The 19,973-nt window shown below is 41.0% G+C and overlaps 1 protein-coding gene across 1 annotated transcript in view; it reads right to left on the bottom strand.

Annotated features, from left to right (window-relative positions):
• The window catches only part of TLK2 (tousled like kinase 2), a 41,943-nt gene extending 22,189 nt beyond the window's left edge, over nt 1-19,754 (bottom strand). Inside the window, 9 exon segments of the mRNA XM_035903561.1 lie at nt 2,385-2,441; nt 2,444-2,491; nt 3,063-3,230; nt 5,951-6,046; nt 7,171-7,214; nt 8,257-8,326; nt 10,821-10,892; nt 17,729-17,794; nt 19,613-19,754. Of these exon segments, the coding sequence (XP_035759454.1) occupies nt 2,385-2,441; nt 2,444-2,491; nt 3,063-3,230; nt 5,951-6,046; nt 7,171-7,214; nt 8,257-8,326; nt 10,821-10,892; nt 17,729-17,794; nt 19,613-19,693 (702 nt within the window). The 5' untranslated portion in view covers nt 19,694-19,754.
• Between the last annotated feature and the right edge of the window lie 219 nt (nt 19,755-19,973).

The following is a 19,973-nucleotide window of genomic DNA, read 5'->3' as shown; positions in this document are numbered from 1 at the left end:
GAGTCTTTATTTCTGACAAACTGATGTATTAGTGCCCACTAGGGACAGGTGCTTTACAGTTCTTGAGTGAAACCTATTTGGAAAGTTTTATGGGGTGCAGCATATCTCAAACACCTTCATCAATGAAGTGAGAGTTACACTCAGGAACAGAAGACAAAAGACACATTCTTACTGCTAGAGAACATAGCATATTTGAAACTTCATACTCTGATTAATGGGTGGGGAAGAAAAGGGGAAGAAGTCAGCATGTACATGAACACAACACGTAAAAAAACCCCAAGTCAACACAAGGGAATCTTGCTCCGTGACTGCACACACAGATTTCACATTTATGGCTACCAAGCAACTATCCTGGTTCTGAGGAGAGTTAGCAGAGACTTACCTGTGGAGCTGTTACATAACTGTTCTCCAAATTTCAGGCTTGCCTGGAAGCTAACACCATGAAGTAAGAGACAAACTTGGCAGACTGTTGCTTCTCTACATATGCCCAGTATGGGAAAGATCAAAAAGAACACCTGCCAGCACTGCACGTCAACCAAGATGAACCTAAATCCCAAAAGACAAAGGAGGCGGCCTGGGCAGGTCACCCCACTTCTGCCTTAACCTGGTTTATACTTCCCAACAGCCTGCAGGAAGCACGTGCAACAAAAGCTTTTGCCGCTGAAGGCAACAAGTAGGCTGTCTGCTGAAAACCTAGGCTGCGTCCACTCAGCCAAGCAGCAGAACATTTTAGTAAGCGACTGTTATGCCATTTTGCCAAATGCACAGACATGCTTGTGCTGTGTCAGATGAAGTCATACTTCAGGATGCATGCTCTTACCTGCGACTTCATCACAACCCACCTTGCCTCAGAGCACTTCAAGGGCCCTAGCACTGACCAAAAGTGCTACGAAAATCACGCTCATGCTGACTTGCTTTTGTCATTGCCAGAAGCGATTCGAACTGGAAGTCATTGAAGAGGGTTTTTTTTTTAACCCTATCAACTCCAAACAGGTTTGGAAGGAAAAACAAGAATGTACGCACATCCTCATCACACAGTCAAGCATCTTCCTGGATTCTTTGCCTTAAGCGTATGCTACATTTAGACCTCTGGAGAATACCACAAAGCTGAGCATCAGCAGAAAGCATGCTCAGAGAACATGTCACCCTTTCCAAGGAAGTTGGACCCTGTGAACATGCTAAGCACAGGAGAGAATAAAAACATCTTGCTCCCTCCAGGGGGGACCATTATTTTAAGCATTGGTGTTGGGACAACAAAGATTGAGATCTGAAAGTTATCTCTGGCAGGTTCTTGAGTTAAGGCATCATTCTCACACAAGAACTCCCCATGCACTAGCAAGAAACAGGGATCTTCACAGACCAGCATTTTAACACTACAGACAACAAATGTGACCCTAGTGACACAACAGAGCTCAGAGACTTAAGCTGGTTAAGTATCTCCAGAGGTAGAACTGCTGTCCTTCATGAACAAAGAACTTGTACCACCTGCTGGGGAAATGGAGAATGAACTTCCCCCAGCAATAAAATCATCTCTGACACAGACTGATGTGAGAAAATGATTGACACAAAAGTGATTGTTTAAAAGTCACTTAAGGGAAGGGTCAGTCACAGAGAAATCAGAGATGAAAATCAAAAGAAGATTAAAAGCGGGCCTAGAGAAGAAATAAGCAAGGCGCATTGCAGATAAAGCTGAACATCCTTATAAGCAACAGAGGAAGATGACACAGCTAAAAGTAAATCTTGCCATAAAGCCACAAGAAGAATCTTAACAATTTAAAAAGGCACCAAAAAGACAGCAGCAGAGTCAAAGAGCTACTCCTTGACTCCAGGTCAGTGAAGTTGCTGAGAAGCACCGTCAGGAGCACATCACGTTCCACCTTGACAGGACAAACTATGCCATGGGTGTACTCTGCAGAAGCCAAAGAACTTCCAGCCAGACTGTGGATATTTTTACTGCAAGCAGTGTGGACGCACCCATGACCCAGCGCTTGAATAGAGGCATTCGTAACTATCACTGAGGTTTTCTTCACATCTTCACTTAAAAAGAGAGGAAGAAAGTCAGGCTACAATAGAACTGAAACCGAGCTAAGGTGTCCCTCTCCTGAACACACCTGCACACAGCTGAAGAACTGCCCACAGTATTGACACAGGAAAGCCTCAGTAACAGATTAAGCAAACTCCAGTAGCAGTAACTCAAAAGCATCCTTTACAGGACAAGGAACAAAATTCAGAGTGCAATTGGTAGTTACAAACTGAGTTGGGACTACTGGCTCTTTCCACTGGAAATATTATGTCTACTACAAGTTGCATCCTCTGGAGTGGAAGACAAGCTGCATCAAGCTTCAATCTCATATCCAAGAGATGTATCATCTAGTGAGCTATACCTGTGACTGTTTGTGCTGGATGGAAATCTGTTTTTGGGAAGTTGTTGTACACTCAGGAAATGCTCAGTGTTCCCTGATCCGGTAGAAGATGGGCTGCCTTGCTGGGCCTGCAAAAGAAAGTTAGTGTATTGTTATATGCTCCTCAGCATGATCACTAGTGCCCATGCAGATACACTTATCTTTACATGGGAGGTGCAGCCTGGCCTGGGTACCATACTTTCATGTTAAGGTTTAAGAATGCTCTAAAGATTTAGTTCATTAAAACAAGAGAGTTAATTTCTTGCAAGAAGCCTGGCCCAACCTGCTAAAAGACAAAGCTTTTAAAAGCCTAATGTCAGCTGAGATTAAGTGAGGCCAAACCAAACATTTCTCACAGCAAGACTATACCTCATTCTTTTGCTTTTTTGCATCTATCAAAGTAGCCTCTCAGATGCTATTATTTTGATCTATGCAGGATTTTGAGTCATTAACTTAAAACTCACATCATTTTATTAAACAAGCAAAGCCTGGGACCTAGAACTCTTCACAAGGAAGATGAACTTACCAGAAGATGGTAGACTTGGTCATCTATAAACCAGGCAGCACTTGAACCACTGTCTTTGAGCAGAAAAGCTTCAAATTCCCCATCCCTTAACTAGAAAGATCCCTTGGGATTCAAATCTTTTCAGAGCTGCTCACCGAGACAAAAGTAAAACAGAGGCCACCTCCCCTCTGTGCCAGCTGCTCATTCTCTAGCCGCTGTTTCGCCAGCATCACCGACATCAGCGTTGGCAGAGCAGAGTGTTCCTCCTGCGGTTCCTTTGCTGTGCTGCCGTCTACCCCATACAGCGGCTGCTCCACTCGCCGCTGTAACACAGTCAAAAAAAATACAATGAACTTTTTTTTTTTTTTTAAAAAAAAAAGCGATTCTCTGACTCTGCCAAAACTGTTGTCAGTGAAGCAGCAGCTCAGGAATGAGCAGGCAGCATGTTGAGGATCTGATAACTCAAACAGGACTCCTGGAGTGATTGTTCCGATGGCAGACATCAAAAAGTAGATGAAGGTCACAATCAAAAAAAAAAAAAAAAAAAAAAAAAAGTAACAAATGAACACACAGGACAGAATTCCTTAACACATTCCCTTCCTTTGCAAATACATGCGTTTCAGAGCCAGTGGGGCTGCAGATGCAAAAATCTTAGTGCACTGCAACTTTGGTCAATGCATTCAAAATTATACAACTTGATGTTTTTTAAGGACTCATTTTAAAACAGCCAATGTCACAATACAGTCATTATTCTGGTGAAGTAAACCAAATCAGAACGGCTAAATGTCAGCAACCCAACCATGCCTAGGACCCAGACTTCACAGTAACCTCATTTCTGTCATTAGAGCTAGGACCAATCTCCTGCAAGGTAAGTAAAGTACTAATGCATTACCGAAATCTTTAAGAGACACATTGCATCTCTCAAAGCTCCTTTCTCCTGCAGTAGACTCATTTTTCAACTGTGATACAGGAATTGGGTTCAACGAGGACTAGAATCATCTGAGCCACATTGATTACAGCACTCAGAATCTCACTGCCCTCGCGTTAAAAGCCAGCCCATCACTGCTAAAACTTGGCAGCCTGGGTAATAATCATCTAAGTCCTTCCAAGCTGTAACTCCGGGCCAGACATATTCCACACAGAAAATAAACAGTCAGGTCAGGCTCCGGTTTTTCTTAAAAACCTAAATTGCAACCCAAAGCGTATTTTCTGGCTAACATTACAAATGTCAAGAGTGTGCTTTCTTCCCCAAAAGAATGCTTGTATATGACAGCGACCTTGCAAGAGTCTGAAGACCTGCAGATCATTCTTCTGATCAAAGGAGAAGCAAGGCAATTCAAAGCAGTCAAGAGATTTGAAGACAAGAAGTAACATCCTGAAGCCATTACAATTCCTCCACATGTTCTGATTGCAGAAAATTTCCAGTACAGTGTAGATTAACTTGGAGGTTTGTCTCATTGTGAAAGACGGTTTAACACTGTTCCCCTCCTAGGCTATACTGACATCTGTAATGGGTAAGATACTCGATCTTCTCCAATTTTCACTCATCCCCCCATTTTGTTGGGTTTAGCTCAAATCATTGATGCAGTTTGTAAGAAGAGGACAGATCTTGCAAACGCACACAATAGTTTGTTATGAATAAGCAAACATTACACGGGTTTAGCTGCGAGAGTAAAGAACAGAAGATAAGAAACACAAAGAGCACCTGCGTAAGGCGAGAGACAAACTGGCCTAGCTGAAACGAACTGTAACATCAGTCTTCACCACATGAGAATACCCTGTTCAAACTTTTACCTACTCAATACACACAAGCGTAGAAGAAGAAAACAAAAGGAAGAATCAGCTTGTCCCATTATAAACACCTGTAGGGCATCTCATCTGCTGGAATAAAGAACTGTCCCTAATACATCACACATCTGCAACATTCAGAGATGGTATTTCTTTCATTAACTTCTCTTTAAAGAGGTCTATTAGTGAATTAATATGAGACAGGAGGAAGGGCCATTCGATTAACATGATATATTTTAATTTTTATAAACATAAAAAAATACCTAGAAGCGTATCCGAAGCTCTCCATTAAAGCAGTATTACAAAGCTTCTGAAATCTAGCAACATACATTGAATTCTGAGCAGAGCATTCAACGTTGGGATTTAGCTCAGTACACATTCATGAACTGTGCAATGGTCTCTGCAGAATAATGTAATCACTAAAGACTTTGCATCTGATTTTTTGAATACTAACCTTTCCCACAATGCTCTGTACGTCTGTGACACTCAACAAATGCTGAAGATTTTTAAAGAGGGGCCCAGGCAATGTTCAAAACTAGAGATCAGACAAAACTAGAGCCTCTGAATATTGCTTTGCTAGTTGAAAGACATTTTTTTAGCTGCCTTGTGCTAAAATGGCTTTAAAATACTGGTTATTTCTTCACATTCAGATGTTGCAGAAATGCTGCGACAGCAAAATGGAATTATGTAACAAAAAATAGCAACAGATGTGCATGTATACACGCTTCCTTGCAAGCTTTTGCTAACGCTCCTTACAAGTCACATGCATGTAAACAGAAGTAAAAGACCTTCCTAATATCATTATGGTATGCACACTTTTCAGTATACCCAAAGGGTCCAGCCAAGACTAGAATAGCATTGTACTAGTGCTGTACGAGCATATAACATACTCCCAACTCAGTGGAGAAGTTCATGAGCTACAATGAAATACAAGATAACTAATTTGTCAGTTCCACCTTTTATTAAGGACAGTGATCTATCTGTAAACCACACAGCATGCTACAAACATTCATTAAGCTCAGATATTCGTATCAGTTACAACTGGACTAGCCACTGTTACAGGGTCCTAGACATCTGGCTTTGCTGCCAGAACCCAGTTTCAGATTTAAAAAAAAAAACTGAATACAGAATAAGCCAAATGACTCACCAAGAGACCCTTCTTTCCTGTTCAGAACCTTTTATTACCTGTCTGAAGCACGGCCACCAACCTAATCAATGCCATGCCACCACCTCTGTCCCCAGGGAGAACACTTACCGGCAAGGGGTTGGATAAGGAATGCTGCGGTGATGATCTGGCGACAGGCGGCACACTTCTACCGGGACTGGTTCCTGGGCCACTTCCCCCAGCAAACTGGCCAAAACAACAGATTTGATCATCAGTAGTTCCACAGAGATACTATATTTAAGTGAATTTAACAGAGATGGAGGAAACACATTAATCTTAAAAACGAACCCTTATAGGCTCTAGGGACTCATTTAAACAAACAATAAAAGCTAAGAGAAAAACCTTGAAATTTCATGCATGGTTTTCAAAAATAACAGCAAAAATAAGTACTTCAGACAAACACTCACATTTGCATTGAGTACATTTTTCATTTTAACACAAAGAGATGTAAATCTGCACACATGGACATAGATCAATTATTTACTATATAGAATTAGGAAGCCCCTTCCCTGTGAGGAGACGTGTATAACTGTGCTCCACAGAAGTGTGAGAAGTGTACACCTCCACTGAAGCATCTGTGCAGTCACTGTTACAGGCAGGATATGTCAGCAGCAGGGCGACTGGTCTAGTCAGTACAGAAATTCCTATGTTCCTGCACCACACAGTGTACCTCACTTACAAAAAACTTCAGCCAGGAAAGACGGAAGCACTAATAAGCACTTAATTCTGATTCCAAGTTACTCAGTAAAATAAAGAATAAACTTAAAAAAAGTTAGAGCTCTGGACTGTGCAGACCCAGAAAAACTTCACAAACTATGCAATAAAAAAAGAATATTGATTTTTAGAATGTCTGTCACCGCTTTGGGGAGGGGTCTCTGCCTCCTGTGCGGTGCCAGCTTCCCATGGCAAGCTTTTCTAAAGAGGGAACACTATAAACAACTTTCTATTCAAATCAGCGGGATTTTGCAGGTAGGTTCTTTTGCAGCACTGTACCTGTATCAAAATAGGTTTGCATGCTCAGAGATATCCTCATCTGAGGCCCAGGTTCCAGTGGAAGTCAACCTCAAACCTATACTTACATGGCTGCTCTTTTAAAAAATTGTTTTATCAGCTGTTCAAAGAAATTTAAAAACCAACCTCCCAAAATCTCATATCCTCTACCTAATCAGATTTGAGCATATCAGGTTAACATCATCAATCAGTGACGCCAATGATGGATCAGTAACAGAAGTCACATTACAGACTTCCATCTACACATTTTGCATATTTTGAATTCAAGCAGATTTCTCAGACAACGTAAAGGTGCTTACCTCAAAATAATCACTAATTTTATGTCCTCTAGGAGTGCCTTTTCCTAAAAAGGAAAACAAAGGATGAAAATCAGAGTTGATATTCTTAAGAACAGAAGTTATGATGCCATTCAATATTTTGACACCCTGTAGAAAGGTGCAACACCTATCACAACAGGCGCTTCTGCATAACAAAAGACCGTCCCAGGGTTACAGCTCTTGAGCTGTTGTTGGGAGGGTTTACAGTTGACAATTCAATTAACTCTTAATTCCCAACATGTCAAATCCAATCAAACAGGATTTGCACTTGCTAAAGTACTTAGAAAACACTAAATGTTGTTGAATGTTGCATAGGTTCTCCAAAATTTCCTTCAAGATAAGGACAGAGCAAAGGGTACTTTTACTCCTCCACCTTCAGGTAAATTACTGCATATTAGATCTCTCACAAGCATTCCTATAAAGAGTTAGGGAGATAATTAGTGGTGGCTCAATACCAGCTCATTAAAAATTAGCCCTTTTCTCTTATTATAATATTATCAAAGCAGTTCTGTCAACACAATCCTTGTTACTTGCTTGTTGAAGAATAAAAGAAACAGAAATCTGCCCCTATGCCCATTTGCTAGGAAATCTGAACTTGGACTTGAACACACTGGGTTTTTCTTAGTACTCTTGAGACAGCACTGCCTGCTTTATACTTGAGCACAGTTTGTTCTCTATTTGTTGTGGTGAGAACTTACTCTAACAAGGCAGGCATACGTCTCACAAAGCAAGGAAGAGAGTACAGCCTGTATTTTGAAGCCTGGCTGCTGTATACGTAGTGACGCGGGACCAAAACAACACGTCGGAGAAGCCATATTAAGCCTTTGGGCAGTCTGTCCCATAAAAATGCAATAGTTTGTGCGAATAAGCTGAAGACGAGTATTTTCCTGCCAATGAGGATAACAAGGCTCCCAGAAGAGAACTACACCATCATGGAGTAGTTTATAACAAGCTGCCTGACACACCCTTGAGAAGAGCCATTAGTTTCCTAGGACACTGACTGTGCCAAACGTGCACAAATTACCAACCGTTCAGAAATCCTGCAGCAGGGTCAGGAGAAAGAATTACCTTGACTGGTCTCATATGCTTCTGCTTTCCTTTTTCTATTCCGCTGGTCATTCTGTTTTTTCTCAGGAGTCTGTTAAACAATACTTCAAAATTAACATTTCTGCAGTTATTCCAAGATTTAAAGAAAACACCAAAAGACAATAATCTGCTCCATATCCCCAGTGGCCATTTCATTTCTCTGGTGCATTTGTTTCTACTGCTGGTACTTGAAGAAACAACTGCTCTCAAACAGCTACTACCTTCTGATACATGTGCTGCAGAAGGGAAAGAACATGGTTAGGAATGAGGTTATTTTTTTATTCTTTTTTATTTCAGCTGCAGCAAGCCAGCCTCTACTGCCCGGATACCTCACATGGTTAGCAGAACAAGTTCAAACACTTGTAAGAACCTGTACGAACCATTTGACAGTGATCACAGTACTGGTACAAGAGGAGTAACGGACAAGAGGTTTGAGTACAGACATCCAAATTTGCAGTCCAGTAGCTACTCACAGTCTACCAGGACATTTTGTCTTGCTGCAGCTAATGCTTTTCCCCAAAGCTCTTTGCAGATGGCTACAAGAAGTAGCCTGTCTACTGGTGCACAACTGCAACCTTACACAAAACAAGGCAGAGCTCCCCAAGACGGCAGCCAGGAGAAAGCTGCCACAGATGCAGCAATTCATCCGGACTTATCTCTCATTAAAGTCAAGGGTCGGTTGCATCTGCCATTTCTGCGAGCAACCAGAGACCTGAGGGGCAGATTAGCAGTGGACAGTGATATATTTTCGTACAGGCACAATACAGAGCACAGGTGGGAGGCTTGAAGGCTCCAAAAGTGTCACGCCTAAAGGTCTGTACAAGGCTAGCAAGCCTAGACATGCGAGAGTGACAGAGACCCTGGCATGGTGCTTTCCCCATCACCAGGGTCACTTATGTGGCCAAACCTGCTGGAAACATTAGGAAGCACTGCTCTAGAAGCAGCTTAATGAGGTTGCTGGAAGGAAAGATATCTTGTCAGTTCCATCACCAACGTCATTTTAAAAACATCTCTTATCCCAAAGTGTCCCAAATAATTTCTGAGCTATATGCTTTACAATCACTGCAGCCACCACTAAACTATAGCCTGGGGGCAGGAAGAAAACCACAGGGAGCAAAACACATCCCTGGGGGAGGGAAAGCCATGGCCAGAAAGTCTGTGGTAAACCTAAGTTTCATGCTCTTTGGAAACCAAAGTCCAAAGTACCTTGTTTAAAGATCTCTGCCAAAAGACTTGCACACAGTAAGCACAGAAATCAATCTACCTTCTTTAATAGGATGAAAAGGATAAAACTAACACAGCCAGAATCTGAACCTGGCTGTGTCCCCAGCGGATGCTGGACATCTAGCTGGGCAGTCACCAACATGTTATTGTTTTGGTAAGAGGATGGAAGGGATCTTAAGACAAAGGTGGCCATTGTGTCTGCAAAGTACTTTTTAAAACGGGGGGGACTGAAAACTCCGTAACTATCTAGAGGCTTGCTGTACCAGCTCCTGTACGCATAAAAGTCAATGACTTTGCCTCCTCACTGCGTAGTGAAGAGCAACTCATGAACAGCGTTGGCGTGACTGTTAACACCACAGGCTCCGTTTCAGCCTCCATGGAACTGTAAGCATATTAATGAGGTTCAGTTTAAGTTGTTTTTCCATTCAAGTACTTACATAACAAAAATTACAACATTACCTGTTACCGACTGAAAAAGCAAGGAATGGCAGATTTGGTTACGTCAGCTTGGTCAATTTAAATCACTCCACAGAAGTTCATAAAAAAACTCAAGTAAAATAAGAATGAGTACTCCGTTTTCCACTATTAACTACACTTACTTATACGGAGTTTGAGATACTGAGTTCTCAAAAGACTTAGCTTCACCAGACACCTCAGATTAGTACTGCCATATAACAGAGGGAAATATGATCCAAGACTTACATGGTAACCATGTGGGAAGTTCTTTAAATGCATAAGAAAATGTATTTAAATTTGAGATTTTGCTTTATTAACATGGAATTTTAAAGTAAAAATGTAACTCTGCAATTAATTTTGCTGCTTTAGCAAGTGTTTTGAAATAGTTAATCCTAAAGCAGTGAGATTAAACAGGGACAAAGCATCAATTTTCACCTCCCCACGCTTCCACAGAGCAATTCATAAAAATGCTCTGCTTTGTACAGACTTCTGCAAATTCACATATTTGATAGGTAAGGCAAACTTTTCCATTAATGCTCTCTGGCTTTTTATTTGGCCAAAACTGTATCCAAAACCAGCAAACAAATCACAATGCAGCTGAAAACAATGTCATAAGCTGAACTTTATGAATGCTGTGGTTTTGGGGTTGGGTAAAATCTGCCTGCTACAGTGGGAAGCTTCAAGGACTGTTTCACAGCATGGTCCAAAGACTGTAGGGTTAAGATCCAGCCTAAATACTTCCACTAGTCCCTTTCACACCCCAAACAAAGAACACTGTCACTCACTCTCACACAACTCCTTCTATGTTTTGAGTTCATTCATGTCCACCTTAAACCCGATTACCATGAGGATTTGTGCCTGCTTACCTCCAATTCTTTATCACTCAGAGAACCCACGCTGCACAAGCTCTGGTTGGAAGACTCACTATTTAATGGACCCTAGTGAAAAACAAGCAAAGACCGTTAGAAACAACTTCCATACAAGGCAGATACGTCCTATCAAGCATTGCATCTCTAGGCTAACTACACTGCTCTAAGTTACATGGATACAGCAGCAACATGCTACACTGCTCTAAGTTACATGGATACAGCAGCAGCAACACAGGTCAGATCCCCAGACACACGATGGGGCACTAAAAAACTTCAGAAGTCGTTTGGAGCAAGGCAGAAGTTGGAGGGCCAGTTGGACGGTCCTTTCTCAGTATAGGGATCCAGTCTTTCCAATGATATTTCTGTATCAGTTTGTATCCTAACTGCCCTATTTAACCACATCCACAAAACAGCTAAGGCGGTATTCATAAAAGTCTAAGACAACTGGCGTGAGAAACAAAACTTTTGATTTGTTGAGCAGCGATAGTTCCAAGCTCAGCTCTTCAGGCAAGCATCTGCTTGACCCTGGGCTAAGAATTCAGAGGCATCTTCCATCTGGCAAGGCAGCTATTACTGTTAGCAGATGCTGGCAGTACCACTGATTTTTCTTTAAATGTCTGTCTTCTTATGCTTTTTTTTAACACTAAGAAAATGAACAAGTGAAAGTTGTGTTAACAGCTGTACAACTGGCAATCTCTCTCACCAAGCTATTTTATGGACCCATGGCTGACCTGCCAACACAGCAGTTGTTCCTACCAGGCTAAAGCACGAATTCAAGAGACTGGAATAGATTTACCAAAATAGTATCCAGGTACCTACAGGAGCCGGCCTGCATCTTTGCAGGCTCTACTGGATACACATCTGCATTTTTACGTATCCAAGCATTTTTGAAAATTACTTTCTAAAATCTCTGTCAAAACTGGTTTTAAAACGAAAAAGTGAATCATGCAAAGTCACTGTGTTTTAGCCTAGTGCTCTGACACAAAAGTATCCTCCCACAGATCTAACTTAAGAAATCTAGACGAATTTGACAAAGATACAAAAACAAGATTCACAATTACTGATGGAATGTATTAACAGGAAGAATGACATGATAAACCACCTCTCCATTAATAACTTGTGAGCATCTTTTCCCAAAGATTGATTCTATTTTAACATTCTTATTTTTGCACTAACTGCTTCCCACCAATCAATCTTTCCTCAAGGCAAAGCCACTTCTCATTATACACTTGAGCAGAAGACCTATGGGAGGGGTGGGGGAGAAGCCTTACCACCACCGAGAAATCCCACAGTGGATTATTTCTCAGGAGAGCAGTTCTCCCTTCCCCCTTTGCAAGACAAACACCATCATCAAATTAAACTTGTGACACAACTTAGCTATCACTAACCCCAATTTCCAAGCAGGCATCCACAGAAAGTAAAAGTTCCATTTACCTTCTGTATTACACTGTGAATGTTAACTACTAAATTTGTTTCTCCTAAAAGGACGTGCTTAGCTGCTTTGACAAAAAAAAAACCCAAAACAGTGCTATTGCACTTGAGCTATTGCTCAAGAAGCTACACATTTAGGATTCCCTTTTAAAAATAAATTAGTTTAAGAAAAATTGCAGATTTATACTCTTTAAGCCATACCAATACCCCTTCAAATCATCACACACATAGCTCAAGACCAGAAAGATATTTCACGTCATCTCTTCAGCAATAAACAAAGCAGCAAACTCCCCACCACCCAACACGATAGCTCACAAATCTTGTAGGTACAACTCTTGGTTATTCCAGGGATTTATTCCTCGGCCAACAGGACTTAACAGAGGTGCCAACACCAACCTTAGCTACATCCACATGAAGGCCTCACTGATAAAAAAAATGTAGTATCTTACGGCAAGCGGCAACAGAAAGTTAATCTTTCCACCCATGTAAAAAGCTTGTTTATAAACTGCACAAATGCTGTTCTCTAAAACCCTTCACTTCCTCTCACGAACTCAAACCCCAGCAGCACGTCCAAGACGTCAACTTTCTGTGTGAGTGTGAAAGCCTTATTAGGTGCATGAGCACCTCAACAAATTAGCATTTGCTGGTCTCAGATGGACAGGCTGGGGTTCTGACACGAAGAAGATGAAAGTGAAAGTTGTTTCCACATTTGCTTAAATCTCGCCGCCTCCATTTTGCACATGGATAGCAAATGACAGGAACAGCTGCTCCCAAAATGCCACATTTGAGCTTTTCAGGAACACCGTGGTTGCAAGGGTACGTCAGCGGCTTATGGAGGGCCAATGTTTCAGCAGTGACCTGTATTCCAGGGTAACCCAGAGAAATAAACTGATGAGGTTGTCTATAGTTAGAAATGATCCTGAGATTTTTTTCAGAAATACAAGTTTATCCTCTCCAGTACCAAAAAAAAAAATAAAAAAAAAAATTCACTCAGTCTGCATCCAAATGTAAAGTTCTGGAATGCAAGCAGATGGAAAAATGCCTAATATAAAATCTGCAATGTTTTTTCTTCCTTCCAGCACCACAACTACCTGTACCAATGTATTCTGTGTGGGAAATTTACAGCTCTAACAGTTGGAATCAAACCCATTTTTTTGCGTCAACAAAAGAGCAGTTCAGTTCTGATCACAAATTCTTGGAAGTGCAAAAATCCTGTTTTCCCTTTACTTTAAAACTTCCTCTAGAAACTACACTGACAAAATCATAAAACTGAACTCAACACAGTAGCAGAAAGGGTGAAAAGGAACCAACTACTTAATTATGGAACCAGAAAAGAACAGCTTGTTAGATGTCTCTAAGTATTCAGCAAGTTCACTGTCACGTGTATCGATACTGTGAACAAATGCAGAATTAATTCTTTTTAGGTAATTTTTGACCCATTTCCACTGCATGAGCTTTCCTCTCCCTTGATGATCTTCTAGAGGGCCTTCCGCTGGCCCTTCTCTTACAGTAAAGGATGAGGCCTGTCTTACAGGCAAGGAGCTGAAGCATCTTGTTCATGTCAAAGTTGGCAAAAAGGTCCTGTTTTGAGGTATTCTGGCTATGGAAACACAAATTGTTCATTAGAACGTGCTGTACTCGAAGCAATAAATGGCCTAGTCCTCAGCTGCACCTCTTCTCACGTAGTAATGCAAGAGAAAGAAAAAGCAAGTTTTCCTGATCAACCAGCTAGATACACGTTTCACCCATAACCTCATGTTATCAACTGCTTATAGCAACAGGTTTAGACAATGAATATGAGAAACCATACATCTAAGCATCTCCCCCTCAACTAACAGTCAGTGAGTGTGTGTATAAAAAAAACCTTCCAATTTATGTTTTATCATTCCTGACTGTTTATATTTAACTTGGCAACTGACACTGGATAAATGTTCAGTACTTAATTTAGCATACCATTATAAGTGGTCATGACACAAAAGGAATTAAAGGAACAAACCTGAATTTTGGGGAAAAAAAAACAAGTAAGCAATGGCAAAGAATTCCAACATCGGAATACTGCTGGGGAAGTAATAGCAAGGAATAATAAACATGCAATAGTTTACACAGGAAGGGCTTATAAATTTTGTTCCTGAAGAAGTCATCTGCACTGGCATCTGGCTTTTCTAGCATAGACTACTTTGGGATAATACCGCACTTCTCTGATATCACTTACAGCCCACTCATCCACTGTACCCTGTCAAGAGAATCGGTGATGGGGCTCAGCAAAAATTCAAAATACGTGGGTCATCTGAAATAAGCTAATAGTTTCTATAGTGTTTACCCAAATGACAAGCACAAGAACAGCACACACTTCCTCCTCCGCAAGGAATTTCTTTCTGAGATAAGCTGGCATGCTCTTTTCCCTTGTGATTCACCTATCAACTGCTGCTTCTAAGTCCGTGACCTACCTATGCACAGCAAAACCTCCATGTTGAGAAGTGGATGCAACAGTAGCAGGCGCTTTCAAGACTCCTACTCAAAGGCAAGAATTCAAAATCTGTCCACTCACACGAGCTGGTTAGTCATTTCTCCCTTTGCAAGAGCCCTGGAAAGGCCACAAATGAGGCACAATGGCTGAAGTTTCAGTAGAAACAACTTAGCCTGATAATAGCTCCCACCGGATCTTCCATAACAAAGCCAGCCTGACTCAGAGTGCCCTTACCTATCTCCTCTTCAAGCCTATCTACTGCCTCGCATGACTTGTGCATTTCCTCAGCCTCTCCAAGCTCCCCAAAATGATCCCTCAGGCCTGTCCGCAACTCTTCTGCTGGGCAGTCTCCATTTTGTGCTCTCCAACTCCTCGTATTGAAAGAGACCTCTAGGAATTCAAGCTGCCTAGCCAGAGTCTCTAATGTGGACTTACAGCCACAAGCATTACAAAATTCTCTTGCTAACTCAATGGTGGAGATGTGCTTCGCTGCCTCAAGCCAAGGTAACTCAAATTCTTCCAAGTTGTGTAGCAAATCAAGAGATTTCAAAGGAAAAAAGTCAATCTTTAGTTCCACTAAAAGTTAGTGCTGACTCTGCACAGGCTTACACCAAAGTGAAATGGTTGAATGGTTTTTCCAGTTACTCTAGTCCAGCACTACTGTTTAAGCCAGATTCAGCTAACGTATTCTTATCTTATTTCAAGAATCACACAAATACGAGAACTACAGCCTGCTTCTGAATTATGCTTTTAGAAAAACTCGGTATTATAGCCAGGAATGAAATCCCCGAATCACCTATGCCTTTTTGCCATGAGAAGGTAAGCTACTATCAGATGTTCACAGGTAACCTCTGCTGTATTTGATAGGTAATCAGATTTCTAATAGGATTTTTTGGCTTCCATTATGCTTCGAGAGTTCTCTCAAGATGAAAAAAATAGTATTTTTATTTTACTGATGGCAAACTGGACAGAAGGGTGACACAACTCACCCTAACCCTCAGCCCAGGGGCAGAAATAGAACTGAGATCTGACAACTATTTCTGGGCTCTAGTAGCCAGACAACACATTTGAAATAAGTAATATTGCACATGGAAGCATCCAAACAATTTTCAAGTATCTGGCATAAAGTCCTGACACTGCCTGTGGTAGGTAATAAATTAAATTCTAAGTTTCAAAACTCTTGTTAACTAGATCTGGTAGCATGCGACACCTCTTGAGGACCATCACTGGGCAGCACCACTTCCCCCCAAAGACTACGTGATTATTCTCATACATTAATTCTCAACTTCGTTACTTTGCTGCTAAAAATGTTGCCAAGTAGACCACACAACTGGTAGTCACTGAACTGATCAAGACTGCTAGAGTGACAAAGAAAGGGTAAAAAACAAAATAATACAAGTAAATGCTGTTCTTTTTTATGATAGATTCTCTTTTTGGAGGCAGATGTTCTGTAACATAAGTGACACTCTTCAGGTTATTTTCATTTCCCTCTGAGATACCTCAAAGAGGGAGAAAAGGGAGCAGCAACTACCACCAAGACCAATACTTCTTCAATGCTGGCATAGTCATCTGGATCTACAAGATTCCTATAGAACGACAGAGAAGGTCACTCTCTCTAGAAATACTTCAGCCTTTTTAATTTAGCTATAATCAAGCAGCGCACACAACTTAGTTTAAAGACCTTTTAAAGACCAAAGTTGTGGAAGATACGTGTGCCGCTGTGACGATCCACCCTGGTTAAGCCTGAGACAAGCTGTGTGCAAATACAGATTCACCCATCATGATTACCTATTCCAATTCTTATCCAGGAAAAGTCTGTGGAAATGACACAAATCCTTTGGATTTAATCCGCCTGATATCTTAAAGGCAGTGCCCTGACAGGGGGAAGGGAAGCAGAAGATGAGAACAGACCAAACTAAACAATGTTATCTAGAGAAACAAACTACATTTTGTTTTCTGCACCTACTGACCCAAGGAAGATGTCTGAGATGACTAGTCAGACTAACGCCTCAAGTGAATATGCTTAGATTTCCCCTAGTAAGTAAACATAAACGGGAGTTAAATAAGCACGAATACTGGTAGGTGTCAGATAGTCATGTGTTAATTCAAGGACTTGCTTTGTAAATCTGGGGAAGAATGGCACCTTACCATATGGCAAGAATAGACATCTAAAGCACCACTGGCTTTTTGAAGCTATCTAGTGACTTGGATGAACCACACGAGTATAACAGTTGCCTAGAAACATTCCTTGCTCATAGATTTGATTCCATGTATTAATCCCAAGCTTCTAGAGAAATATATTCTCCAGCTAAGTGAGATAATTCATCACAGACCTGCAACAGAATTTTGAGGCATTTGGGACTGCAAATGACCTCGGTCATTGGGCTGTGCCTTCAGCTACCACAGGAGGTAACAAGCACACAGCTGTTTCCAAAACAGTTTAGGATTTCTGTCCTCTACTACTGTTACTGGAAAGCTCTTCCAGAATCCCATAACTATGATGGCTAGAAGTAGTTTCAAGCCTAAAAATTTATTCTAGATCAGCATAGTCTTATTCTCAGAAACACGTATAGTTGTTCTTTGCTTGCAAACATGCAGGGAAAGCAGGCTTTAAAGCTGCAGTTGTATGAGGGATGTAAATTAGCGCGTTAGATTCACACAGGTCCAAAACGTACCCTGTATTTTTGAACATTAAAGAAACCTAACCAAACACACTAAGCGATACCCCACAAGTCAGTGGAAGGCAGGAAGCTCAGTTACAACTGCCGGCTGCCTTCACCCAATAGGAGAGCACTGAAGATGACATTTCTTCCTTTTATGCAATAAACAGCAACAGAATACCTTCTATCCCAGGAGGATGTGCCAGTCCCAGTCCCACTAGATGGCACTAACTTACCCTACGTAGCCTTCCTTCAACATTTAATTGGAGACAGCTAAAAATCTTAGTTGAATCATACAAATTGTATCACAGCTTTCCCAATATATTCCCTTTAAGACAAGGACCTACCAATGCCAGTGCGGAGCATGACGGACGGAGACTTGGGGGGGTAGGGAGGGAATTTGAAGCACCAACCTGGGAGGGAATGTAGTATCTGAGATTAATATTGCAACCGAGATTTGCTGCGACATAGTAGAGTCATGCTAATTCATATCAATGGTTGGCTCATCTATTGCAAATTAGCAAGTATGCAAGTAAATAGATATATATTGTTTGAAATAAGTGTAATGCACTTTAACAGTTTACTGACTAATACAAAGTAAAACACTATACTGCATAACAACAGGTAAAAATAAAACTCAGTAACAAAAGAGCTTTGCTCAAAGGGAAGCCTCCAAGAAATGAGGCTTTTTGTACTTGGATATGCTTTAGAAGCAAAAATGAGTTTTCAATATTCACCCTACAGAGAAAGGGCATGTACTTTCTGCTCCAAACATATTGAAAACATAATTAAGATTTGCTTTCCAGTATCTTTTAAAGGTTATTCCTTTAAAAGGAACAGTTCCTAACAGTCTTTGTGAGCACTGAGTATGTTGGCACTGTTTTAAGCAGCGATAGCATCTATGCTTCTGTCTTAGCTATTCTAGAAAGTTGTTTGGCTTTACCTATACTGGTACAGTGAAAGGTGTTAAAGTGACGTAGATGGGGGAAGAGGTAAGAACGATGAAAAAGTACATAAGTTGGAATGTTGTATAAAACAAGTCTTTCAACATCGCAAATACATTATGTAGCGTAATTTTATGCTAGCAAAAGCCTTAAGATTAAAAATAAATAAAATCTTAAGAGTGGGGGGAAAAGATCAACCCCCCTCCCTTACTTCAGTAACTGAACTTGTTACCCCTTAACAACTTCTAGTGTTAATCTTCCTTATTACGCTACCTTACAGCTGAACATTTTACTTACTCATGCTCCCTTCCAAGACTTAACCTAGTTTGAGCCCTGACTGAAGTACGGATCAGAAAGAAAAGTATGAACACAAACAAAACCCTTTTTCAAGTTCCGATTTGCTTTGAATTTTTCTAAATACAGCATCTAGAGTGTCTTCCCTAGATAATTCCAAGAGGCTTCTGAAAATTATCTAGCAATGATATGTTGTTTTACCATCTATCTCGATGTTGTCCAAAATGCTGTATCTTCCTCAAAAGCAAACCCCTTATCACAGACCTCGTTTAAGATGTGTTCTACCACCATTTCACTGCTCAGACAGACTACCAATTAACACTACCAACGACACCTACAGAACTAAGAGCTTAATGCTAGTGTATCAAGCAACCACACAATGTTATTATTTAAGTGCCTTACTCAAGAAAGGCAGCTACTGAACAGTTACGACGTTGTACGTGAGGACAAAGATGGGATTTTACTAGCAGGTTGTGGATCACAGGTACAGGAGAGCTTACCTTCAAATACTTTTTCTGTGTCTGTTCTATGCGACCGAGTACACAATTTTAGCATGCTGCACGCACAAAGAACTGAACAAATTCCTGATTATATTAAGCCTGGTTACATGTTGTATCAAACACAGGAAACAAGTGGCCAAATTCAGTTCTCAAATGTACGCTTGGAGAAAGGAAGAGACAGATGAGATTCTCCCGCTTCCAAAGACAAAGTTGTCATAGGTTTTTTTGGGGTGTACAAGCTGCCTTAAGATGGAGCAACTCCTCAGAACTGAATTAGAACCCAAAATCTTCTGTATAGCAAAACATCTGCTCATAGGGATCCCATTTTCATTCCTCTTAAACATACTTCAAGCAAACTAGCAGTCAAAACACAACTGTTGATACAAAACATTCTGCCAGCAAAGCAAAATTATCGATTTTGAAATTAAAAAACCAAAGCGCAGCGCAGGATGGAGAAGCAGTCATGCCTGTTACCAAAGGTACTTATACTCACCTTAGCAACCCCGACTCCAGTGAACCTGGCCTCCAGTAGTTCCTGCCTTCGTGGGTCCAGGCTGTGCAATTCTTCCATCATTTCTGCTGCTATGGGAGAACAACACTCGGATTATGCAATGCAAGGAGAGAGATTTAATATTCCGTTCCACTGACGAGACTCAAAAGCGCCTGTTCTGCAGCATAACCATGTAGAAAGCATTTTCTTGCAAGAGAAATGCAAGATTACCATGCAATAACAACATGATTTTGCCACCATATTGCTGTATTTAAACCATAACCCTGCTGGAGAGCTTCCTCTTCTATCTGTTGGACCAGCCATTTCAAGATCTCTAAATCCAAGAAACCAATTATGTCACATT

Source organism: Egretta garzetta, unplaced genomic scaffold, assembly GCF_000687185.1.
Source record: "Egretta garzetta isolate BGI_Z169 unplaced genomic scaffold, ASM68718v1 scaffold100, whole genome shotgun sequence".
In the NCBI taxonomy this organism is placed as follows: domain Eukaryota; kingdom Metazoa; phylum Chordata; class Aves; order Pelecaniformes; family Ardeidae; genus Egretta; species Egretta garzetta.
Note: the sequence above shows the minus strand (reverse complement) of the source record. Positions and strands in the feature narration are given on the sequence as shown.